Below are 27,070 nucleotides of genomic sequence, written 5' to 3'. Positions count from 1 at the left end.
CAGAGTAGGCCCTGTCATCCAGGCTGGAATGCAGTGCCGCGATCACAGCTCACTGCAACCTCTGCTTCCTGGACTCAAGTAATCCCACTTCAGCCTTCCAAGTAGCTAGGACTACAAGTGTGCACCACCACACCCCACTAATTTTTGTATTTGTTTTGTAGAGACAGGGTTTCGCCATGTTGCCCAGGCTGGTCCTGAACTTCTGAGCTCAAGCTGTCCACCCACCTCAGCCTCCCAAAGTGCTGGTATTTCAGATGTGAGCCACAATGCCCGGCCTGGATTCTTCTTAATCTAGATGCAAAGGTTCACAAATAAAGATCTGCTTCTGCCCACCACTACACAGCAGAATGTGTCTGGAAAGAGAAATTCTTTGCCTTAGGATCGTATAATGCTCCCATCAATGTGTTGTTGCAGTCATGATGCTTAATGAAAAAAGCACTGCCCCTGGAGCTGGAAAACAGGGACAGTCTCTGAACTTTTAACCTGTCTGAACCTATTCCCTCTAGGTGGCTAAGATGAGGTGATGTGAAAGCAGTTTGTACAAAGTAAGAGCACTAGTTAAAGTATAATGCTAATATTAATTATTACTAAGATCTTTTGATTTCTTGTAGTGAGGAGATTGTGGACTGCCTAATATATTTCATCAGAAGAGAAGGCTGGAGAATTAAAGTAGATGCAGCAAAAAGCAGAAACTGACTTCAAAAAAAACCCTCTCAGTAGAGAAAGTGATGTTAGATTCCTGTTGCAAAGGATCTAGTGCCAGTTAAATTCTCTTTTGCTTTCTTGATAAAACAGGAGAATTGAGAATTAAATGAAAAGGTAATCCTTTTAAAGACCTCAGAAGATGGATCTGTTTGTTTCAATCTGCTTTTGAGGTAAGCTGCTATAAAAGAGATACTTGTGGTGTTATTGTCCTTAGTGCAGTAGCATGATAAAGAAATGCAGAACCATCTGCTTTGTAACTAATGTTAATTTTATTAAGGGTATAAATTTGGGGTCTTTCTTGTATTTGACTTTCTATTCCTCCCATTTTAAATTATCACTTTAGACAACTAAGGGCTTATTGAAAGTATTCAAAGTTTGTGTCCATGGCTGAGCATGGTGGCTCATGCCTGTAATCCCACCACTTTGTGAAACCGAGGTGGGAGGATCACTTGAGCCCAGGAGTTCAAGACCAGCCTGGGCAACATAGTGAGACTCCCATTTCTACCAAAACATAATAAGTTAGCCAGGCATGACGGCACACACTTGTAGTCCCAGCTACTCCAGAGGCTGAGCTGAGAGGATCGCTTGAGCCCAGGAGGTCAAGGCTGCAGAAAGCCATGGTCACACCACTGCACTCCAACCTAGGCAACAGAGTGAGACCCTGTCTTTAAAAAAAAAATATATATATATATATGTATATAAAATAAAGCATAGGTTCATTTAATGTCAATAAATATAAATTCAAAAATACTTTTATTAGGTTTTACTTTTCTTTTATTAGGTTGTTTGCTATGTCTTTGGCTGATCTAACAAAAACAAATATAGATGAGCATTTCTCCAGCGTGGCATCAGAAAACAATAGGAGGTCTGCAGAATGCAAGAGAAGCCCAGGCACAGGCGATTTTTCACAGAACAGTAATGCTTCCAATAAGAGTGTTGATTATAGCAGATCTCAGTGCTCCTGTGGAAGTTTAAGTTCTCAGTATGATTATTCAGAAGACTTTCTCTGTGATTGTTCAGAAAAGGCTATTAATAGAAATTATTTAAAGCAGACTGTGGTAAAAGAAAAGGAGAAGAAAAAGTATAATGTTTCTAAAATCTCCCAATCTAAAGGTAAGGAGTAAAATTTCCCAAGCAAGACCAAATTTCTGTCATAATGATGTTATTTTACTGCACTAGTGTTTGAAGTGGTTCATACTCAGTTTTATTGTTTTCCCATATTGTAAATGTGTATTATAGGTGAACTTTTATAGAAGAAATTAGGAAATAGAGAAGTTAAGAATAATTATAAAATAACAGAAAGGCTTCAAATGTAAAGCCTATCCCCTGCATGGCTTACCCTACTGGATCCTACTAGTGAGGTTAGTTCTGTTTTTAGTTAACAGGTGGCCTTGTTGCAGAGTACCACAATACTTGGATTTCACTGGCTTCTTGCCTTTCATCTCAGCTGAAGTATCAGTGTTTGAATCACCAGTGAAATGTAAGTATCTGTCTCAGCACCCCAAGAGGATGGTCTTCAAGTCTGGTGAGGCATATTGGCAAAGAGCATCTTTTGAAACAGAGATGGTTCAAAAGGCTGTTAATAATGTCATTTCTTTGTAGTTTTTTTTTTTTTTTTTTGAAACAGAGTCTTGCTCTTTGTCACCCAGGCTGGAGTGCAGTGGCGCGATCTCAGCTCACTGCAAGCTCTGCCTCCTGGGTTCACGCCATTCTCCTGCCTCAGCCTCCTGAGTAGCTGGGACTACAGGCACCCGCCACCACACCCGGCTAATTTTTTTGTATTTTTTTGTAGAGAAGGGGGTTTCACCATGTTAGCCAGGATGGTCTTGATCTCCTGACCTCGTGATCCGCCTGCCTCGGCCTCCGAAAGTGCTGGGATTACAGGCGTGAGCCACCGCGCCCGGCTTTTTGTAGATTTTTAAAGTACCAACTCTATCAGCTCCCAGCTGTCCAAATTGGAATTAGCTTGTGTTATCTTTGATCTCCTTTCTTCCTCCTTCCCTGCCCAGACTGTAATTCCTTCCTCCCATTTTAGGCAATCTTGAGCTCATAAGTATTCCTTATATAGAAATAGCTGGAGCTCTTGTCCATGTTGACCATCAGAGCACTTCAATCAACAGGTGGACAATAAAGGGCCTGCTGTTAGGGGGGCACATCTGCCACTGTCATGTCCACCCTACATCTTGCATCCCCAGTCTGCTGTTTCCAGCTGTGTCCAGGACCCTCTGTGCCACTTCTGGAACACCCAGAATCTTCAGTTCTCCTGCTATAGCACAGGGATTCTTTATCTAAGACACATGTCTGTGAACCCCAAGAAATTCTATGCATTTTTTTGTGTCTATTTGTGTTCATAAACTTTTCTAGAAGGCCCTGTACCTTTCACCAGAGTCTCAAAAGGTTAAATGTTACTTTTCTAGAGAGCTGGGGGTCCTACCTCCACTGGCAAGGCCCAGGGCAGGAAATGAAAAGTCCACTCCTTCTCTTATGCCTGGACTCCATCAAAAATGAACATCATGGTTAGATTCCTCAAACACACAATTCCTTATCCATATTTGAAATTTACAAATCTCCAAAAACCCAACATCTTTCATATCCTTGGCATCAAAGTTGATTTGGCAACAAAAACCTTATTTGAACTAATATGAAACAGATCTTTACTTATTTCACTTAGTGTGAATAGTCATTATATTTCACTGCAAAAATATAGTTTCATTAAAGGGTGTTGTTCCAGACCCCAATGAGAACTGTGGAAAATACCATATATGTACTCACCTTTAAAACCCACCCCCAAATTCTGAAATAGTTTGGTTCCAAGGGTTTACGGTAAGAGATCTTGAATCTATATACTACATTTTATATTGATCGTAAGCTTTTGTGGGATCATGCAAGAGGGCAGTTGGCATTTATAAAACTTTCCACAAGACAGAAATTGCATTTCGAGTTCTAAGTACCTTATAATTTAGCTTTTTAAAGCTGATTCCTCATTTATTCAACAAATGCTTATTGAGTTCTTTATGCAAGATGCCTGTTTATAAATTGAGAGCAACCTAAATTAATTCAGTTACTTCACAGGAGAGCAGAATTCTAATTCCATTATCCAGAAGAGTAAAAGGTTTGCCCTTACTTGGGTGTCCTTTTGTATATTAATACTCTGAAATTATTTTAAATAAATCTTGCATGCATCTTTAACTCAGATTTTTATGTCCCAGGAAACCCTTGCCCAGCGTATGATGAACGTAAAATACTAATCGCAACCTCAAGCTTTGTCACAGAACAATAAAGTATTTCCTCATCTTTTTCTTTTATTCCCCAGTTCATGTTTTGCCAATGTTTGCAGCAGCAAGTAATTTCTTCCACCCTGGTGTCATATAAGTCTAACCCAAAGCAAAGAGTCTTATTAAGTTTTAGCCAGTACAGCCCCTTCTCAAGCAAATGTTCAATTAAAAGTAGCTCTCTGACCCTAAGGGCAGGTAATGCTGGATGAGGAAGCACCAATAGAGATTCAGAATTCACCAATGAACAGTAACATCAGAGACTATTTTCAATTCCCATCTTAGAAAATTGATGAAAGCAAATTTCATGGCAGAAAGACATTTCATGGGGAAAATTATGAATATGAAATGAGGGCTTCAATTTAATAGAATTTTTGCTTTGGTCAAACATTGGAGATTTACTTAAATCATTGTAAATAGCAAGCAATATAGTTATACAATTTGCTTTTCAAAGATTATCCTTCTTTTCTAGAAAATGCCCTTTCAGAACTCTTTCAGTTACGTATCCTGTTAAAATTGCTTCCTTGATGGATTTTCTTTGTCAATACAATGCCAAAAACATGTCATGGTCATTCAAGACATTAGTAGGCAAAAAAAAAAGAAGTTAATTTACCACATTCAAATGCTTGGAACACCTTTTGCCCTTTTGTCCTTGGTCAGGTATAGGTGGACAACCTAAGGTAGTGTTGAAGAGACACCTTCTCTAGCAGGCTAACAGTGGAAACTACCGAGAACAGGAAGGGGAAAGGCTCCTCCTTTGAACCTCTTCTTCACCCTGGTCTGTGGAGAAAATGGGTTCATCTTTTTTAGAGTAAAATATAGTGTGGACCCCCCACTCCGTATGTCAGAAGCAGAGCTGGAGTGAAGGTGTGGAGGAGCATGGGGATAGAATGGGACGGTGAGACCGAAGGGGACAATGACAGGAGAGGGAACTAGGATGAGGCCAGGAGGGAGAGGAGGAGGAAACAGCATGGACCGAGGAGGACAGGAGAGCTTCTAAAGTAAGGGTTTGAGGAAGAAGTGGGCCTGGGGAGACAGACTGGGAAGGAAGACAGGCCTGTTTGTGGGTGAAGTGAGCATGGGGACATTCTTAGAACTGTTCAGAAGAGCATACATCATTATACATAATGTGCAGATGCCGTTTTGGCAACTATGGACTTAAATTTATGTTTGTGGTGAATTAAGTTAACTGGAGTGAATGTTTTAATTCAGTGGTTTAAAACTTAGTTATCTTAAGCATAGTCATTCAGCTAAATCTGCTTCTATTATTTGTGAAACATGATTGAAATTATAAATTGTACCATTCTTATGTGTGGGTTAGGATAACGAGATATAAAATCATTAAGGATTACACCCTATTCCAGTTTTCCATAGCCTTTATAGTTATACAAGTATGCGTGATGGATACAGTATGAATTTGTTACATACCCCTCAAATGCAAGTGGTGTACTTACCTTTCTGAAGCCAACAAACCTGGCCTGTCCTCCCTGCCCACTCACTAGGGTAGACAGGAAAGTCAATCTCAGACACATTTGGGGAATAAGGGAATATGAGGGGGCAGGGACATGGAAAGGGCCTTACACAAAGAAGAATACTGGGGGAGGAGCCTCTGCCCTTCATTTTTACCACTTACATGTTCCTTGTCCAAGCCATATGATCTTTAAAAGGCCAGCACCTCCCCTTTCCAACGCATCCATGCCCTCTGTGCACTTCTTGACTCCTGGGGCCTTGGCCAGAGCTCCTGTGGCCATGGCGTTTAGTCCCTTAGCACCCTCTCATGCCTCTGCCCTCCCATCACTTGAGCATGGCATGAGAGGGGAATATAAGCCTCCAGTGCCCGTGGAGCCCATCACGCATCCTTCTCATCTCAGTGAAATCCCTCTGTCCTCCAGGGTCAGGGCACCTAAGAGCTGGAAGACATTACAAGTTGGGGGTCAGGTTCAGTCATGCTGGCCATAGTGTAGAACATGTCAGTCCTCGCCCACCCCTATTTTAAACCAGCCTGATCCATATGGCCTGGGTCTAGAGCTTCCCTAGCCAGTGCCCAGAGTATTAAAATGTACGGCCTCAACAAAACCACAGACACCTCTTTACAGGCCTTCTAGTAGATGTCCTAGAGGCTGGCCTGCTCTGCCTTCCACTTAGTGTGCTCAGAAGCCTATTCTAAAATACTTAATACTCAGCCATAGCCCCTACTAAACCATGGGAAAATAAATACACTTGAAGGCATAATTGCAAAGACAGGCCACCAGTTATTGATGTGATACTGTGTTGTATAATCTATGAGTTCTTTCATAGTTATGATTCAAATGCTTTATCCCCAGAAAGCATGCTTTGGCTCCCGTGGTTCATTGTTTCTGTCACAGGTAGAATTGTCTTTCCCACCACCTGGAGCAGACATATTAAGCCACATCTCGGATGTGTCCACACTTGGACCAGTAGTTTAAGGTTAGGACTTGGGTGACATTGGCCACTAAGTGTCCTTCTCTCTCCAGAATGAGGATCAGACATTTTTAGAGTTTAGAATCCAGTTTCAATTTCTCCTCCGAATCTAGATATATGAATATGTACACTTGCACACCACATATATATTTACATACACAGGTGCACGCATACATATACCTCTATATCCTACAAATGCACACACCTGTGGGGCACTAGCATAGGCACATAGACAGTGGGCTCTGTCTCACCACTTCCTAGCTGTGTGCTCATTGACAAGGGACATCCCCGAGCTTCAGTATGTTTATCTTTAAAACGGGATAATAGTACAGTGATTTACACATGTATTTAACATACCCAAATTCAATTAGGTAAGCTTGGTGCTAACTGTGATAATTTTTAGAGACTTTTTGTTTAAGATAGACCCCTGAACACATGCCAGTTACTTCATTTGGTGCCCAACCAAAGGAACAGCAAAAATTAACTGTGTTGGATTTATTGAGAGATGGAAAATCGGTATCTGTATAAATAGATAGACTCTTAGATGCAATTTGATGACCTTTTGAGGGTCATTTTGAATATATAAATTCTTTACATTGGGCTCTCATGTTACACTCTAATTACCCATAACATACTGTTGAAAGGATTACATCAGATAATCTACAGAAAGCATTTAGTTTAATGCCTGACATATGATAAGCACTTAGTAAATTTCAGCTATTGTCATGGGGTTTGTTTGTTTGTTTGTTTGTTTTTGAGACAGGGTCTCACTTTGTCACCCAGGCTGGAATGCAGTGGTGCAATCATAGCTCACTGCAGCCCCAAACTCCTGGGCTCAAGGGATCTTCCTGCCAAGGCTTCCTGAGGAGCTAGGACTGTAGGGATGTGCCACCACAGTAGGCTACTTTTCAAAATTTTGTAGAGGCCGGGCACAGTGGCTCCCGCCTGTAATCCCAGCACTTTGGGAGGCCAAGGAGGGTGGATCACTTGAGGGTCAGGAGTTGGAGACCAGCCTGGCCACCATGGTGAAACTCCGTCTCTACTAAAAATACAAAAATTAGCAGGACATAGTGGCAGACGCCTGTAATCCCAGCTACTCGGGAGGCTGAAGCAGGAGAATCGCTTGAACCCGGGATGCAGAGGTTGCAGTGAGCCAAGGCTGCGCCACTACACTCCAGACTGGGCAACAGAGGGAGACTCCATCTCAAAAAAAAAATAAACATTAAAAAAAATTTTGTTTTAGAGATGGGATCTTACTCTGTTGATCAGGCTGGTCTCAAACTCCTGTCCTCAAGCAGTCCTCCCACTGCAGCCTCCCGAAGTGCAGAGATTACAGACATGAGCCACTGCACCTGGCCTATTATCACAGCTTTTAGTCTAGCTGTTATAATAGAAATCTAAGTACAGATTTTAGAGTCAAAGAAGACCTGGTTTTCAATCCATTCTGTGTCACTTCGTGGCTATGTAACCTTGGACAAATGACATAAAATCTCCAGCTATAAAATATATTACAACTGATCTTAAAGAATTGTATTAAATGAGATAGTTATATATAAAGTACCTAGCCTAAAGCATGGGTATTCATTAAATGTTAGTTTTTTCCCCTTCTAGTTACACTTATGCTTGTGTGTATGTGTGTGGTGTGTGTGCATGGGGGCATGGGAGGGAGATTATGCATATGTGCATATTTGTATATCTTTATATATTACTAGTAATAAACTGGATTATCTGCTTACACAGGCCAGAAGGAAATCTCAGTTGAAAAAAAGCACACCTGGAATGCATCACTCTTTAATTCTCAAATCCATATGATTGCCCAAAGAAGAGATGCTATGGCTCATCGAATACTCTCAGCAAGGCTTCATAAAATTAAAGGACTAAAAAATGAATTAGCTGATATGCATCATAAATTGGAAGCCATCCTTACAGAAAACCAATTTTTGAAACAACTTCAGCTTAGGCATTTGAAAGCTATAGGAAAATATGAGAATTCACAAAATAATCTACCTCAAATTATGGCTAAACATCAGAATGAAGTAAAAAATTTAAGGCAACTACTTAGGATATCCCAGGAAAAGGAAAGAACTGTATCTAGGAAACTTAGAGAAACTGACAGCCAGTTACTGAAGACTAAAGATACCTTGCAGGCACTGCAGAAACTTTCTGAAGACAAAAACCTTGCAGAAAGGGAACAACTCACTCATAAATTATCTATTATCACAACAAAAATGGACGCAAATGACAAAAAAATACAGGTCTGTATTTCAGGGGCCCAGACAGTTTAAGATTCCAAAGTTAATAGAGAGAGGGTGTGAATTAATCATGGATGCGCCCGCTCTGTAACAAAGCATTACTAACTGCTTCGCTTGGCGTGCTACACTAAATAATTATGTTGTCTAATAGAGGGCACGGAAAGGGAGTGGTTTGAAGGAAAAACACAAGCAGCTCAAACTAGAAATGTTCATCTGTTGCAGTGCACAAGAGTTCACTCTGTGGCTGGACTGGTTTATCTAGAAATGACCATTGCACAAGCATTCACTCTGTGGCTGGGCTAGTTTATCTGGAAATGACCAGTGCACATGAGTTCACTTGTGGCTGGGCTGGTTTATCTGGAAATGACCATTGCACACAAGTTCACTTGTGGCTGGGCTGGTTTATCTGGAAATGATCAGTACACAAGCGTTCACTCTGTGGCTGGGCTGGTTTATCTGGAAATGACCATTGCACACAAGTTCACTCTGTGGCTGGGCTGGTTTATCTGGAAATGATCAGTACACAAGCGTTCACTCTGTGGCTGGGCTAGTTTATGCGGAAATGACCATTGCACACAAGTTCACTCTGTGGCTGGGCTGGTTTATCTGGAAATGATCAGTACACAAGCGTTCACTCTGTGGCTGGGCTGGTTTATCTAGAAATGACCATTCTCTAAGAGAGTACAGCTACAGTGCTAAGGGACTTTTTCCCTGTGCTAAAAGATTGCATTGTGTTACGTGAAACCTCTCTTTGAAGTCAACCCTCTACCTTAAACTGTTGATTAAAAGGCTACTTCCCTAAAAACCTCAGTGCATCCGTTCAGTGCCTTTTGTATTCTCCCTCACCATTTTGGCCAGGCATTACCACACAGACATTTGTAGTTATTTTTCAAAATATCAGTTTTTCCCAGATCATGTTCCTGGTAGTAGGGAAGGAAAAGGAATTAAAATAATTAAAGAGATGACTGGATTGATTTTCCTCAACAGCATATGGTTGTCAAAAGCCTGGGGATTACATTATAAGGGATGACTTGGGAGAAGGCATTGATACTATATTAAGAATTCTCCTGCATATCTTACATTAGCTAGTTTGAGTCTGTATGGACATAAACATAAATAGAATTAATTTAGGATTTAATTCTGTAATATTTGATGCTGAAACACAAGTATTTTCTATGATCTTGAAGTAAGTAAATATCAGGTTCATTTCCTCCACGTTTTTATCTCAGTTATTTCTTCTGTTGTTAAAATTCTCTATTTTCCAATAAATTTTTTTCACATGAAATTGATATGTGATCTACAGAAAATAATAAGCAACCTCATTTTTCACTCTTGTATACCAAAGTGATATTATTGGGCCTTTTAGGTAATATTGTATTCATCTTAGCCTATGTCTGTCATGCAAAAGCAAATCTATTTTTATATATGTATCTAAATAGTTCATGTTTTTATATCTATACATAAAACCAAAACAAATTCCATGACTATTTTCTTTGATACAAAAAGCACTTACCAAGTATGAGAAATTTCTGTTTGGTTGTAGGCATTTAGTGGAGGAAAACTGTTTTGTGGACCAAAACATGTTATTTCTTTAACATTAATGTTTTAGGAAGTGGTATTTTTAGTGATTCTTTCCCCTTTTAGCTTTCCATGTCTTCCACTTTTCCTGTTTGGGAAAGTACTGCTGTTATAATTTAGGAGGAGGTCCTACTTTATGTTAAAACAAAGAAAAATGGTCCTTTTGGTAAGCTTTCTGTCAAGTCCAGATCTAACAATTCTCCAGTAAAATAGTTCTTATTCCAGAGAGCAGATGAATATGTTTATGGATGGTTATTGAGTTAAATCAGTCATTTCATTGTCTTACAGTCCATCAGTGTGGATGGATGTGGTGGTTTGAGTCCCTTTTATAACATTCAGTTTCTGTTGTCTGGGAATGCCCATCCATGATGTCTACTGATTTTCTGGATCTGGTCAGAATTTTTAAATCGGGCAGGGCACAGTGGCCTCACGCCTGTAATCCCAGCACTTTGGGAGGCCAAGGCGGGCCAGGAGTTTGAGACCAGCCTGGCCAACACAGCAAAACCCTGTCTCTACTAAAAATACAAAAATTATCCAGGCGTGGTGGTGTGTATCTGTAAACCCAGCTACCCAGGGGCTGAGGCAGGAGAATCACTTGAACCCAGGAGATGGAGGTCGCAGTGAGCCGAGATCACACCACTGCATTCCAGCCTGGGCAATAGAGTGAGACTCCAACTTAGAAAAAAAAAAGAATTTTTAAATCAAATTTTAGAGTATGTAAAAAACAGGCTCAAAACGTGATATTTGTTCGCTAGAGCTGGGATCTGGGATTTGGGGGCTTTCGGTTATACTTCATTCTAATATATGTCCCCTATATAAGCCATTCACTAAAATTGTATTGAAGATGTGCACTTTTCATAAATGTAGTTAGTGCCATGATAATTGAAGTTTTTAATATACTAACTTGGTTGCAGAATAGTTACAATATATACTGTTTTCAGAGCTTGGAAAAACAACTGAGGTTGAACAGCAGAGCCTTTAGCCGGCAGCTGGCTGTTGAGACTCGGAAGACTTTAGCAGCTCAAACAGCTACCAAGAGTCTGCAGGTGGAAGTAAAACACCTTCAACAAAAACTTAAGGTATTTCTTTTAAAACAAAATGTAAGAATGAAATCCTGTTTCCCGAAATATATGAGCTACTTATGTCTATTATATCTTTAAGTGATTTTTTATTTTACAGACATATATAAGGCTCCTCTCCCCTTTGCAGGGGGCCTGGGCCCCCATCCACAGTTCTGTTTATCTCTTTTTTTTTTTTTTTTGAGATAGAGTCTTGCTTTGTCACCCAGGCTGGAGTGCAGTGTCATGATCTCGGCTCACTGCAGCCTCTGCCTCCCAGGTTCAAGTGATTCTCTTATCTCAACCTCCTGAGTAGCTGGGAGTACAGGCATGCAACACCATGCTTGGCTAATTTTTGTTATTTTTAGTAGAGATGGGCTTTCACTGTGTTGGCCAGGCTGGTCTTGAACTCCTGGGCTCAAGTGATCTGCCTGCCTTGGTCTCCCATAGTGCTGGGATTACAGGTGTGAGCCACTGCACCTGGCCTAAATTATGTAACTTCATGAATATCTTTCTCAGATATTTTCTCTACAATCATATGAACAGATAGAGGATCTGCAGTTATTAGAATGAGTTAACAGCTTGGTGAATGTGTACTGTGATTAGAAAAATATAAACTCTATTCATTAACAAGGCTTGTTACCATTCTTATTTCATCACATTAAGTAATATAGCGTTTGTTAACATTTTAATGTAACTCAAAATTAACGTTTAAAAACATATAATATTTAAGATAAATTTTAATGACTCATAAATTTATCTTAGTTTTACTTACAAATGTGTTTGAAAAACTGTCTTTTAAAAATATGTATACTGCTTTAAAAATAAGAATTTTTAAAATATTTTGTCAGGCTTTTTGCTATCTTTCTGCCTTCAAGATTGGTAAAATATCCAACAATTTAGATAAGATGCTTAAGAAACACACTGTTTCAAGCCTCAACTAATAAATCTTAAGCTTGATTCTTTAAGACAAGGATCTTTAACTTTTTTTATTTTTAAGGAAAGCAAAAATGAGCTCCTTTAGGCCTCTTTTACAGGGCACTAATCCCATTCACAAGGATTCTGCCCTTGTGACCTAATCACCTCCCAAAAGGCCCACGTCGTAAAAGTATCACTATAGGGGCTAGGATATTAACATAAGAAATTTAGCACCATATCAATAATTTCCCTTTCTTTCCTTTTTTTTTTTTTTTTTTTTTTGAGACAGGGTCTTGCTCTGTTGCCCAGACTAGAATGCAGTGGCACCATCATGGCTCACTGCAGCCTCAAACTCCTGGGCTAAAGCAATCTTCCCACCTTGGCCTCCCAAGTAGCTGGAATCACAGGTACATGCCACCATACCCAGCTAATTTTTAAAATTTTTGTAGAGACGGGGTCTTGCTGTGTTGCCCAGGCTGGTCTCAAACTCCTGGGCTCAAGCAATCCTCCTGCCTTGGCCTCCCAAAGTGTTAGGATTACAGGTGTGAGCCACCACACCCAGCCTGATCTTTAACTTTTTTATGACAAGTAGGCAATTTAGATTTCCCAGGAGCCTTGAGATCACTCAGAGACAGGAGAAGAATAGTGGGGGGTGAGGAGCTGGGGCGGAGCTGGACGAGTTGGATAATTCATCTGATGAATTATGTTGGTATCATTGAGAACTGGGATTTGGAGGATGAAAGAAAGAAAATATTCCCTTTGTAAAGAAGAAAAAAGAGTTCTTTTCCTTTTTTCTGTGGAGTTCCAGGAAACTTCAAAAAGAATACACAGAACATAGGCATGGCTATTGCAGCTAGCCGAGAAATCTAACAGAAGAGACTTCAAGATCCCCTGGTCACAGCAAACACACACACATATGGAGACACAATTCGGGAATTTTAAAATAAATTTTGTGCTTCCTCATGCAGACATATGAATATGAATAATATGCAGCCATTAAAAAACCATTTCTGGCCAGGCATGGTGGCTCACACCTGTAATCCCAGCACTTTGGGAGGCCGAGGCGGGCGGATCACCTGAGGTTGGGAGTTTGAGACCAGCCTGACCAACATGGTGAAACCCCGTCTCTACTAAAAATACAAAAATTAGCTTGGCATGGTGATGCATGCCTGTAATCCCATTATCGGGAGGCTGAAGCAGGAGAATTGCTTGAACCTAGGAGGTGGAGTTTGCAGTGAGCCAAGATTGTGCCACTGCACTCCACCCTGGGTGACAGAGTGAGGCTCCATCTCAAAAAAATTAAAAAGTAAAATAAAATAAAAATAACCATTTTTAACAGAGAAATGCTTAATACTTAATGAAATGCTTAATGAAAAGATAGAAAATTCCATATACAGTAAGATCCAAATTTATTTTTAAAAAGAAAATTAAATGTACCTCCACACAATGGATATCTATATATCTGTAAACAGCAATGAAGAATCTTGAGGTACTACTATGGAATAATCTCTAGGATACACTGGTAAGTGAAGAAAGGAAGGCAGACGAACTGTAATATCCTTGATATGGTTTGGCTGTGTCCCCACCCAAATCTCATCTTGCATTGTAGCTCCCACAATTCCCACATGTCACGGGAGGGACCCAGTGGGAGGTAATTAGATCATAGGGGCAGGTCTTTCCCGTGCTGTTCTTGTGATAGTGAATAAGTCTCACGAGATCTGATGGTTTTATAAAAAGAAACTGGGCGCGGTGGCTAACACCTGTAATCCCAGCACTTTGGGAGGCCAAGGCGGGCAGATCACGAGGTCAGGAGATCAAGACAATCCTGGCAAACACAGTGAAACCCCATCTCTACTAAAAAATACAAAAAATTAACCAGGCATGGTGGGGGGCACCTGTAGTCCCAGCTACTTGGGAGGCTGAGGCAGGAGAATGGTGTGAACTCGGGAGGCGGAGCTTGCAGTGAGCGGAGATCGCACCATCGCACTCCAGCCTGGGCAACAGAGCAAGACTCCATCTCAAAAAAAAATAAAAAATAAAAAAATTAAATAAATAAATAAAAAGAAGCTCCCTTGCACAAGTCCTCTGTTGCTCACTGCCACGTAAGAAGTCCCTTTGCTCTTCCTTTGTCTTCAACCATGATTGTGAGGCCTCCCCAGCCATGTGGAACTGTGAGTCCATTAAACCTCTGTCCCTTATAAATTACCTAGTCTCAGTTATGTCTTTATCAGCAGCCTGAAAAAGGACTAATACAATCCTATTTAAGATAAAGGAAGCAATAGAAATATATCCACATATTTGCCTACATTTAAAAAAGAAACCAGTAATAGGATAACAGCAGAAAAAGAGAGAATAGAGTAGAAGGGACAGCTCTAGAACCTACATTTCATGAATATCTTTGTGGAACCAAGAAAATATTTCCATAAGTATGAAGCAGAATTAAATGTAAGAAAAATTAAAAAGCAGCTGGGTATGGTGGCTCATGCCTGTAATCCCAGCACTTTGGGAGGTCGAGGTGGGTGGATCACCTGAGGTCAGGAGTTCAAGACCAGCCTGGCCAACATGGTGAAACCCCATCTCTACAAAAATACAAAAATAAAAAAAGTAGCCAGGTGTGGTGGTGTGCGCCTGTAATCCCAGCTACTCAGGAGGCTGGGGCAGGAGAAATGCTTGAACCCAGGAGGCGGAGGTTGCAGTGAGCTAAGATCGTGCCATTGCACTCCAGCCTGGGCGACAGAGCGAGACTCTGTCTCAAAAATAAAAAGCTATCCCTAAATATCCGAAGTAAAATGCAGATGAACCCAAATGTGTATACAGTTAGCCCTTTGTAACCGTGGGATGCAGAACCTGCGGACAGGGAACGCTGACTGTATCCTATTGGTGGCACAGAGCCACAGAAGGAAGCCATTCCAAGTGACTTAAAACACATGTCATTGCATATGGCCAGTGAGATACACTGTAAGGACACAAATAACTTTACAAAAAAATCTTACACTGTTTAGTAATGATATAGTTGGTAATGATGTTGATGTTGTTGTTTTGAGAATGTTGTGTATATCTTACGGGATAAAGCTCCTGATAGATTATGGTGTTGTCATTGAGAACTGAGATTTGGGGGATAGACAAAAAAAAAATACAGAAGTAAGATAGAGTAAAATAAAAATCCTATAGTCCTGATTTTGATCTAAAGTAAAAGTGTGCAATATTCTCAGAGTAACCAGGAGCAATGAATACGCCCAGCACCCAGAGTATGGTCTGTAAGTTCCATATCCCACTGAAACAAACCAAGGCTCCCTAAAAAAATTCTAGGTCTGGTGCAGGAAATACACTAGATGAGCCTGGAACATATTGTCATACAAAAGCAAAGAAACTATTAAGGACCATTAGGGTAGTATCAAAAGGACTCAGGCCCATCTAGAATAGATTCTTACTGGCCAAAGATGGGGATATTTGAGGATCAATAAAGATAACTGCCCGGGTTAAAACTTATCAAATGAATCCGCAGTTCATAATGATACTTAAAAAACTCAACACCTCAGCGATGAGTCACTTGTGGAGGATACTAGGGAACAGCATGCTGTCTTGAAGACTGGTCAGTAGAGGACAAGAAGCAAACATTTTTACCTTTCCTGTGTGAACAACTCCTCAGAGTAACGAAATCATTTGTGAGGGGGTAAGATCCTCCTTATAAAAGCATTCCACTCAACAATGAAGAAGGAATGACAGGATTAGAATTACCACTATTTTGGAAACTCCTAATGAATTAGTGGCTCTAATCAATGATCATCAGTGGCTCCTAGTATCACAAAAGAGATATGCACTTCCTGACAGAGGTGCACACCACCACCTACTCATGCCAACGAACCGAACCTAAACCTAGTTACAGACTGGGCTCTACCTACCAATTGAAAAAAGAAGAGGGGAGAGGAACATGCTCAGGATGGGATGCAGTCAGCAGCGTGACACTGTGGGAAACTGCATTACAGATACCCCCATTTCTACGATTAAGTAGCAAAGCAGAAAAAATAAGAGGTGAGAGTGAGAATCTACAGATTAAAAGACAGTAAGAGATATATTAATCAGTCGCAGTGTTTTGAACCTTGTTTAGATTCTAATTCAAACAAACCTTTTAAAAATTACAGAAATTGGGGAAAATGTTAAACAAACTGGATATTTGATTATGTGAAGGAATTATTGACTGGGGGAAGTGGAATGAAGATACTGCAGTTAGGTTTTAAAAGGGATACCCTTTTTTGCTACAGATACTGAAATAAATTATTAGAGGTCTAGATTTGCTTCAAATAAGCCAGGGCTGGGGAGTGGGGTCAGAGAGAGTGGGAAACAGGACATGAGTTGTTCATTAGTGAAGCCGGTTCATGGGCTCATGGAGGTTTACTGTCCTATTCTACTTTTTTTATATATATTTTTTAATTTGTATAATAAAGTTTCAAAGAGAAAAGTGCTTTTGAAATTACATATTTTATGCATTTTTAAAAGAGTTTCTACTCTTCTTGATGGCTAGATCAAGAAGGTGGCCTGAACACATGCTTTTTGTCCCTCCCTGCCAAAGCCCCATGGAAGTGACAGAAAATATATTTTTGAAATAACACTCCAAACCAGGCATGGTGGCCTACATCATTTTTTGGGAAGTTGAGGCAGAAGGATCTTTTGAGCCCAAGAAGTCAAGACCAGCCAAGGCAACAGAACAAAGCCTGTCTCTACAAAACAATTTAGAAATTATCTGGGCATGGTGGCACAAGCCTGTAATCCCAGCTACTCCAGAGGCTGAGGCAGAAGGATCTCTTGAGCCCAGGAGTTGGAGGCTTTAGTGATGGCGCCACTGCACTCCAGACTGGGCAACAGAGAGAGACTCTTGTCTCTAAAAATAAATAAAATAATCCAGAATCCCAGAAAGGATACCGAAACTACCAGATCTAACAAAGAATTTCTGGAAGATAAAAAGGGGTTTTTCTTTTTTGTAGATTACTGAAACCAAACATAGACAATCACAAACTAAAATATGCACAGATACACACACACACACACAGAGAGAGAGAGAGAGAGAGAAACCAGACAGATGCAATACTGCCTTTTATGACCTAGCGTTGGCAGTCACGCAGCATCACTTCTACCTCACAGCATTTGTCAGGGCGGTCCTAGGCAGTTCAAGCAGTGAACTCCACCTCTTGGTAGGGAGTCACAAGGTTCTTGAAGAGCATATAGGACTAGAAATCTTGTGGGAATTCTAGGAAAATACAGTCTGCCACATTAACGAAAGTCATTGTTTGAGCTTGGAAGAGTCTGGTCCCAAAGATCAAAAGTTCTGTTTCTTTACTTTGAAACTCATTTCCAAAGTCATCCCACGCCAAGTTCTAGGCCCACTTCTGCAGTATGAGCCAAAGTAAGAAGAGGGATGTCAGCCTTCCACAGCTCCCACGTGAGGTACTGCCACCCGTCTTACACCCAGGCTACACTCACACTCCTGCATTAAGACACTGCTTTCTATCTAAGTTCTGGAAGCCATCAATGCTGACCTTAATATGATTGCACACCATGACCCAACTTCCCATTTAACTCTTACTTGATACCCTTTGCGCTTGCGGGGAGTCTTTGCGCTGAGTATTCCACGAGCATTCCATGAACATTCCCAGCCACGGATTATCTTCTTGTTTCCCTTGACTGATTGAACCCAGCCACACAAGTATCCCGGGTTGTGTTCCAAATGGGCTGTGTTAGACTTCTGGCCCCGCTCTGTCGTGGTGCCCAACCTGAAGCTCTGCTCCAAGCCGCAAGGAGGACTGTCCTCCAGGTTGCTTCCTTTTGACCCCCGCCGCCCCTGTCGCGGCCGCTTGTTGTTCTGTTGTTGCTCTGCCTCCTTCCTGCTCTCGGTTGCTGACCTCCAAGTGTCCAGACCAAATCAAAAGATAGAATTGAATTTTTCAGGTAATCAAAATTTGTCCCTGTAAATATGAAAATGTTTCTTAACCAGTGTGGAATGAAAAATCATTCTAAAATGTTATACATAATATCCTTCATCTGAAAGCTATTATCCAGAATATACCTGATCAACTTTTCGTGGTGATGAACTGTCAGCATTTACTATTCTTTTGGCTAAGTGTTACCACAATAAGAAAACAGAAATGAACTGTTGACATTTTTGCCTCCAGAAACTTAAATTGTAGAAAAGATTAATATTCTCATGTTTTATCCCTTTGTGTACCTCTGATAATAAACTAATTTTATGATTCAAATGAGTAGAAAATTTACACTGTACAATTCAGGTACAAAAATATGTCATGTTCTTTATTTTCTGTAACTGAGCCATACTTCCTTATGAGCCCCAGTCCCACAAATTAGGGATGAGGATGGCAGTTGGACAAGAAGAAATGGATAAAAGCTCGTCTCAGTCTCTTCTAACTCAAAACAGTCTTATGCTAGGTTGTCTCTTAGACTTGCAGACTTTTTCCTCATCCCTATCTTCTGTCTCAGTGGAGATGGCATTCTGGGCATGAGAGAAAACATATGTGTACTCCTGGTGGAGCGAAAAAGAGGCCTCTGGTCTGTGTTCTGCCCTCTGGCCCCTCTCTAGACCTGGTTCTCCTGACGAGTGACTGGTCTTAAATTCCCAGGACCCTGTCTGATGTGTACTGAATGTGGCTGCTAAAACTCCTGGCCTCTTCTCAGTCTGGTCAAATAAATCTTGGTGATTGTCCCTTGCTGACTGTTGATGCAAATGCTCTGAGATGCATCCTCCATCTGATCCCTGGCTAGATTCTCTATTGCAAAGCCTGTGCTGTGGGAGCACCTGGACCTTTAACCTTAAGGACTCCAGGGCAGGTGCAGCTCCCTCCACAGGTCCCACTGGTTGCAAGGGTAAGGGAAGCACAATCTCTGGCCTAGAGAGGGTATTTAGCCCTTTCTAACTTACACTTGGGCAATACCATATTACTTTAGCTCCATGATGAATGGGGCGGCGGGGGAGGCGCTTTTTAAGGGGCTTGCAATTTTCCTGGACCACGCCAAGCCCTCTTGCACTGAGACTTTCCCGAACCTCAGAGATGTTTCTCACCCCCTGAATATCCCTTGGCCCACAGATTTGACCCTAAGGGGCACCAGGAGACAAGATCTCTCTCTCTCTCTCCCCGCCCCACCCCCCGTATGTGTGTGCACATGCACGTCTGTCACACTCTGACATCCCTGGGTTCCTTCCTCCTTACTTCATATATGCCCACCTCTCTTAACCATGGTTGTTACTAAAATTCAATGGTCTTGAGTCCAAAGCCTTTCTTGCCTCCTGATGTACATGTAAGAAGGAGCATTTGATATTTAATAAAAACCCTTTCTTTGTTCCTCAACAAGTTAAGGTCTCAAAACATCTGTTTTGCCAAGACTCAAAAAAGTCAATATGAAATTTAAAACGGAACAATGATACCCTTGTTCTAGGCTTTCCCCCCACTGCCCTTGTCTAGATGTAGCCCTGTGTCATAGAACTTTCTACTAGATGGCGGAAATGTTCACCTGTGCCATCCAGTACTGTAGTCACTAGTCACACGCAGCTGCTGACCGCTTATTGGAAATACAAATAGTGTGGCTGACGACATAAATTTTAGTTTTATTTTCATTTAAATGAAATCACAACATACAGCTAGTGGCTACTGTAGTGCACAGTACAGAAGAATATTTCATAAACTTCAAGGCCCACAGGACAGAAGGAAAACAGTGGACAAGCTTACTAAGCTGCAAGGCTCTTCAAAAATACTGTCCCGATCACAATAATGTGTCACTTTGTTTAAAAAGCTAGTACTTTTTGATGTCAGGAATGGTATAGGATGATATGGCCTATTTCTGTTTCTTCTAAAATCTACAGATTTTATTCATAGGATACTGAGCTCATTTAAATTGTTTTTAAAAGAAATCAGGGTTGACAAAAGCAAACATTTATAGAAAAATTGGTTTTGTGGTTCTTTTTAGGAAAAGGATCGTGAGCTTGAAATTAAAAACATCTATAGTCATCGAATACTTAAAAATTTACATGACACAGAGGACTATCCAAAAGGTATGTTTTAATTACTTTTGCTCAAAATCTATTTTTAAGTATCTAGTCAGATTTTCCTAATTTATATAGACAAAATAATGGATATTTTCAAAAATCACTTCATTAGGCATTACAATACATTTTGTGATTCTAGAAGAATAATGAGACTGAGATGCTGACATGGCTAGAAAGGAATAGAAATGCTTTCCTGTTCTCCCACCCTCAGCACACCCCTTTATGTCCTTTCTTCAGGTGCAGCAGGAGGATAACTTCAGCTTGAAGCAAAATGTCTGCCAAAAAGTGAACTTTCTAAGTATATCTGTTAGCCAGTGTATGGCTTTTCAAAATGAACTTTATGGAGGTATACTTGACCTCAATAAAATGCATCCATTTTAAGTGTGCACGCAGCTCAGTGGGTTTTGACAGAAGTTTATACCGATGGAGCCACCACCCCAATCAAGATATTGAATATTTCCACCTCCCCAGGAAGCTTCCTCGTGTCCCCTGCAGTCAGTAGTCCCCTACCTCACCCGAGGCAACCACGGACTTTCCTTTGGTCACAATAGCTTAGTTTGTCTGTTCTAGAATTTCATGTAAGTGGAATCCCACAGCATGAACCCTTTTGTTTCTGGCTTCTTTTGTTCAGCATAGTGTTTTTGAGATTCGTCTATATTGATGCCACTATCATTAGTGTATACCTCTCATTGGTGAAGAGTCTTCTTTCCTTCAAGAGCACGTGCACTGCTTTCCCCCCAAGATCTCCCAGCAACAGATTCAACTCAGAAGTACCATAGGAATACTCACCTCTGTTTTATTAGAAGAAGTAGCTACATGTTTACTTCCAGATGCAACAACCTCCAATTTCCTTGCCTGCCTTTGTTTGCTTCTGGCTTATAATCTAGAATAATAGAGACGATGAATCAACCAAGGGGTTGTTTAAATGATATAATTTCCTTCACTTTTCAGGGGAAGTGCAGTCTAGATTTAGTGGTCATGCGCTTCAGCACGGACAGTCTAACCACTGATAATCAAGAGCTCTGCCACAGGACAGCTCGGTGGCCTGGCCTCTCACAATTACACGTCTACCTTGCTGAATCCCGTCCACAAAGGACAGCCTTGTCCTCCAACAGCAACACTGGCTTATCCTAACACCTACTTGTTTTGTACTCTAACACTGTGAGGCCCAAAGTAAGACAAAGCAAGGGCCGTGGAGGGAAAAACAGGAAACTAACAAACGCTCTATATATATATAGAATATTTAGAAAATACTTAGTATACTTCATTATTACATTGCATAAATGTTATTTTATGTTTAAAATCAATATTGCATCCAAATGTAAAATATGTTTCTTACATATAATCTACCTGTTCTATAGTTTCTTCAACAAAATCAGTCCAAGCAGACAGAAAAAGTTTGCCATTCCCAAGTATGAGAGACCAGGGAACCCAAAAATCAGATGTTCCACCTTTGACAACTAAGGTACAGCAAATTTGGAATCTTGCAGTGTCTAATTCAACATGTCTTACCAAGAATAGCCTACAGTCACTTGTTCTATGTGAAAAGTATTTGTAGTCATTAGAATAAAATGCAATTTTAAGTTTAGACCCCCCAAAATGTGTTTTTGCTGCTTTTCTAAATTACAGGGTAAAAAGGCAACAGGAAACATTGATCATAAAGAAAAATCAACTGAAATAAATCATGAAATTCCTCACTGTGTCAATAAACTACCAAAGCAAGAGGATTCTAAGAGAAAATATGAAGGTAATTTTAACAACTCTTTAAAGTCTATCTTATCTGATTTCTTTAAAATTGTGAATTACTATATGTGTAAATAAAGCACACATAAAACAGCTGGGTGTGGCGGCTCGCACCTGTAATCCCAGCACTTTGGGAGGCCGAGGCAGGCGGATTACCTGAGGTCAAGAGTTTGAGACTAGCCTGGCCAACATGGTGAAACCCTGTCTCTACTAAAAAATGCAAAACTTGACATGGTGGTATGTGCCTGCAGTCCCAGCTACTCAGGAGGCTGAGGCAGGAAAATCGCTTGGACCCAGGAGGCAGAGGTTGCAGTGAGCCGAGATTGTGCCACTGCCCTCCAACCTGGGCGACAGAGTGAGACTCTGTCTCAAAAAATAAAAAAAAAAAAAATGTAAAACCGTTTCCAGAATTACAATGAAAGGAACACCTGTGTACCCAGTAGCCTGCTTAAGAAACAGTGGATGAGTGCTCCTTGGAACACCCTTGGGCCCTTCACAATCATATCCCCTCGCCCTGCCCACCAGAAACCACCACCGTCTTGGGTTTTAGGCCAGTCATTCCCTTGCTTTCCCTCACAGCTCCCTGTCTTTATATGTAGCTACATTCGTCTGCTCGGGCTGCCATAAGAAAATACCACAGACTGCCGGTTTAAACAACACTTATTTATTTTCTCATGGTTCTGAAGGCTGGGAAGTCCGAGATCAAGGTTCTAGGCATTTGGCTTCGGTTAAGGCCCTCTTCCTGGCTTTAGATGCCCCGCTTCTCACTGTGTCTTCATGTGGCCTTTCCTTAGTACTTGCACGAGGAGAGTCAGGGAGAGAGCACCAGTGTTCCAGTGTTTCTTTTTATAAGGACACTAATTCCATCACGAAGGCCCCAACCTTGTGATCGCATTTAATTACTTCCTTAAAGACCCAGTGTCCAAATATAGCCATACTTGGGGGGTTACGGCTTTAACATATGAAATTTGAGAGGAAGGAACACAAACATTCATTTCATAATAGTATCCTTAAATAATATATTCAGCTTTGAAAAACTAGCAAATTATTCAAATCCAGCTGAGCAAAGGGCAATATTACCACTTTTGAATAAAGACTTCCAGAAAAAGGACTCCAGCTTCAGCTCCCTTGAATATACAAGGGCCCAATCAGTGGGTGAGGTCCTGAATCGTCCTGGTAGATAGAAAAGCCATCAGATCCATGGCATCTGGCAGAGCTCTTCTGGGCAGACCCAAGAGAGCTAGGGCCGAGAGAACGGGCTGCCCAGATTTTCCTGTTCTAAGATCGCCAAAGCTTACCTTCAGCTCTTGGGAATAGGTGGAAACAAACTGCTTCTGTGGGGTCCAAGGAGAGCCCTCAGCTGGCCCAGGCTGCAGGGTTTGATAGAGAGTACAACACTTCATCAGCCATGGGCAAGACAGGCCAAGGCCCTGGCTCACCTGGTGTTTGGTACCTGGAGGTCTAATGGAGCGGGGGTCCTAGTCTGTCTCCTCATCTGGTGTGCAGCTAACATCCTGGGACTGCCTGTCATCATTTCCTGCAGACTCCTGTCACTCCCCTTCTCTACTGGATCTTCTCTTTCCTAAGCCAAGTCCTCCTCTTTCTTGGTAAATTCCATCATGTTTTAAAGAGCACAGTCTTCACCAGCTTCTTGTAAATGGCTGTAGGTAAGGTACATTTGTATACCGCTCATCTGGAAGTGTCATTATTCTGCCCTTACACTTGACTAATAATTGCCTAGATAGGAAACTCTAGGTTGGGGGTCATTTTCCTTTGGAATTTTGAAGATGTGGCTCATTGTTTTCATGTTACATTACCGCTCATGGGAGATCTGGGTGCAGCCCCGCAAGGCTGGGCAAGAGCAACTTCTGAGGAAAGTACACGCGTGATGAATGAGTCCCAGAGTTCACTCAGGGCTGCAAATCAGATGTGTTCCCTTAGGCAGCATGGAGAGCCCTTGTTGAACACATTGGGCATTCAGTAGTTGTAAGGCCAAGTAATGTTTAAATAACACAATAGTTTGACAGAACTCACTGGTAAAGCCACTCTCTCTGTTGCAGTTTGGTGGAAACTGATCGTCAGTTGCAGTTGCACTGTGGTCACTGGTGTGCTTAAGTTTTCCGCTTATTTTTCAGTCCATTGTCCTAATTCATAGTGTCCGAGAAAGTGTATCCATTCATTTGACAAATACTTTCTGAGCATATACCTTGTGTCAGACACTGTTCTAGGCATTAGGGAGACAGCAGGAAGCAAATGCAAAACCCTGCCCTCAGGTGCTTATATTCTATAGTGGGAACATCTTTCCCCATCAGTTCACATGGATCCAGCTCGTTGTCTATAATAACTGCCTGGAATTCCAGACTGCACATGCCATACCTTATTTAACCGTTATTCCTGTGGCAGATGGTTAGGAGGTTTTATTGTTACTAAACCATGCCTCAGTGAACATCGTTGCACTTATCCTTATCTATTTTTTGTAGGTTCGTTCTAAGAAGTTGTTGGGTCTAAGAGTATATTCACCTAAAATGTTGATTGATACTGCCAAATTGCCATCCAAAAATGCTGTGCCAACAACACACCCACCAGTGAGGACCAAACATTCCAATTTCCCCATCTTCTCACCAGCTCTAGAAATTATTTGCCAATTGGATGGATGAAAAATGTTCTCATTGTGTTCTGTTCTGTTCTGTTCTTCTGTTCTGTTTTGTTTTGAAACAGCTCTGCTCTATTGCCCAAGCTGGTATGCAGTGGCACAATCACAGCTCACTGCAGTCTTGTCCTCCTGGGCTCAAGTGATCCTCCCACCTTAGCCTCCTGAGTAGCCAGGACTACAGGCAAGCACCATCACGCCCAGCTAATTTTTGTATTTTTTGTAAAGACAGGGTTTTGCTATGTTGCCCGGCCTGGTCTCAGACTCTTGGGCTCAAACAGTCCTCCTGCCTCAGCCTCCCAAAGTGCCGGAATTACAGGTGTGAGCCACTGCACCCAGCCATCATTGTTTCAACTGGCAATATGTCCAGTTAGTGATGTTAAACATCTATTAATAACCTTATTGGCAAATTTTATTTCTTCTTCTATGAATGTCATTTTTCTTTTGGTTTCATAATTCCCATTTGCTTGGGAAGTTCCAAGAAACTGTAACATAACACATTTGTTAATAGCACCCTTCTCTGTAATCTTTTGTCTATGCATCTATTTTCTTACCTTTTCTGTCATTTCAATGTGCTTGTGAGGCGATTCACGTAAGTGTACTAGACATGCCATCTTGACATAGAGATCTATTCATTTTAAACAGCACTAAATTGCCTATTCTTCTAATATAGATTTATCAGGGGAAGAGAAACATTTGGAAGTCCAAATACTGCTGGAGAATACTGGAAGACAAAAAGACAAAAAAGAAGACCAAGAAAAGAAAACCATTTTTGTGAAAGAAGAGCAAGAACTACCACCAAAAATAATTGAAGTTATTCATCCTGAAAGAGAAAGCAATCAAGAAGATGTTCCAGTAAGAGAAAAGTTTAAAAGAAGCATGCAGAGAAATGGCATGGATGACACACTTCGCAAAGGCACTGCTCCCTACACGAAAGGCCCCCTCAGACAAAGAAGGCATTACTCATTCACAGAAGCCACTGAAAACCTGCATCATGGGCTTCCTGCTTCAGGGGGGCCAGCCAATGCCGGCAACATGAGGTACAGTCATAGTACAGGCAAGCATCTCAGTAACAGAGAGGAAATGGAGCTAGAGCATTCTGACAGTGGGTATGAGCCATCATTTGGTAAGTCTTCCAGAATAAAAGTGAAGGATACAACTTTCAGAGATAAGAAAAGCAGTCTCATGGAAGAACTCTTTGGATCAGGCTACGTCTTGAAAACTGACCAATCAAGTCCTGGTGTTGCAAAAGGCTCAGAGGAGCCTTTGCAAAGTAAGGAGTCGCATCCCCTGCCTCCCAGTCAGGCCTCCGCCAGCAATGCTTTTGGAGACTCTAAAGTAACTGTGGTAAATTCTATTAAGCCATCGTCACCTACAGAAGGAAAAAGAAAAATAATTATGTAAATATAGTCAACATCCTAATGCATTCTGGTTTGATATAATGCTGCTTATGTGCCTTGCATCTTATTTTTGAAATGTGTGAGAGAGGGCGTGTATGTATGTATGTGTTTTAGTACTTAATTGACTTTCGATAATTTTTTGTTTTATTGCTAATCTAGTAAAAAATCTATTTTATATTAGCCAATGATAACACTTCAAATACAAATTTACATCTTTACAACTGAAACATCCATTATCTTCTGGAAGACTGGTTTACTATATGGTTTTAGTATTCTGTGGGACTCCATAGCTAGTAACTCTTAAGTTAGTCAACCCAAGACATATGCATCTCCTACACAACAAAATTTATCAGCAATAGAGTTGAATTGTAACTTAAAAACATGGAAGCAGGCCAGATGCAGTGGTTCATGCCTGTAATCCCAGCATTTTGGGAGGCCAAGGTGGGAGGATCACTTGAGTCCAGGACTTTAAGACCAGCCTGGCCAACATGGTACAGCCCCGTCTCTACAAAAATTATAAGAATTAGCCAGGTGTGGTGGTGCGTGCCTGTAGTCCCAGCTACTTGGGAGGCTGAGGTCAAAGAATCACTTGCGCCCAGGTCAAGGCTTCAGTGAGACACGATCGTGCCACTGCACTCTAGCTTCGACAATCGGAGTGAGACCGTGTCTCAAAAAATAAAAAAAAAATGTGGCAGCAGCTTTGAAAGGGAACAGTATGATCAAAAGACTCTTTTTACTAAAAAAAAAAAAAATAGGCTGGGTGCTATGGCTCACGCCAGTAATCCCAACACTTTGGGAGACCGAGGTAGGTGGATCACTTGAGGTTAGGAGTTTGAGACCAGCCTGGCCAACATGGTGAAACCCTGTCTCTACTAAAACTACAAAAAATCAGCCGGGTGTGGTGGCACATGCCTGTAATGGCAGCTACCCAGGAGGCTGAGGCAGGAGAATCGCTGGAACCCGGGAGGCAGAGGCTGCAGTGAACCAAAATAATGCCACTTT

General features: G+C 41.2%; 1 protein-coding gene across 1 annotated transcript; it reads left to right on the top strand.

Moving 5' to 3' along the window:
* Positions 1 to 1,496: 1,496 nt before the first annotated feature.
* LCA5L (lebercilin LCA5 like) lies at positions 1,497 to 26,094 on the top strand. Its single transcript, XM_030806105.1, has 7 exons — positions 1,497 to 1,818; positions 8,160 to 8,674; positions 11,191 to 11,328; positions 20,197 to 20,281; positions 21,637 to 21,740; positions 21,905 to 22,022; positions 25,342 to 26,094. Exons 1-7 carry the CDS (start codon positions 1,497 to 1,499, stop codon positions 26,070 to 26,072), a joined length of 2,013 nt encoding a protein of 670 aa, XP_030661965.1. The 3' UTR covers positions 26,073 to 26,094.
* The last annotated feature ends 976 nt before the right edge of the window (positions 26,095 to 27,070 follow it).

Source organism: Nomascus leucogenys, chromosome 25, assembly GCF_006542625.1.
Source record: "Nomascus leucogenys isolate Asia chromosome 25, Asia_NLE_v1, whole genome shotgun sequence".
NCBI lineage: Eukaryota > Metazoa > Chordata > Mammalia > Primates > Hylobatidae > Nomascus > Nomascus leucogenys.
Note: the sequence above shows the minus strand (reverse complement) of the source record. Positions and strands in the feature narration are given on the sequence as shown.

Bases quoted from the DNA above. Each gene is read 5' to 3' on its own strand.
- LCA5L (XM_030806105.1), top strand. From the start codon at position 1,497: ATGTCTTTGGCTGATCTAACAAAAACAAATATAGATGAGCATTTCTCC. The intron at 8,675-11,190 runs GTCTGTATTTCA...TACTGTTTTCAG, and splicing joins CAAATGACAAAAAAATACAG to AGCTTGGAAAAACAACTGAG. The intron at 11,329-20,196 runs GTATTTCTTTTA...GGTTCTTTTTAG, and splicing joins ACCTTCAACAAAAACTTAAG to GAAAAGGATCGTGAGCTTGA.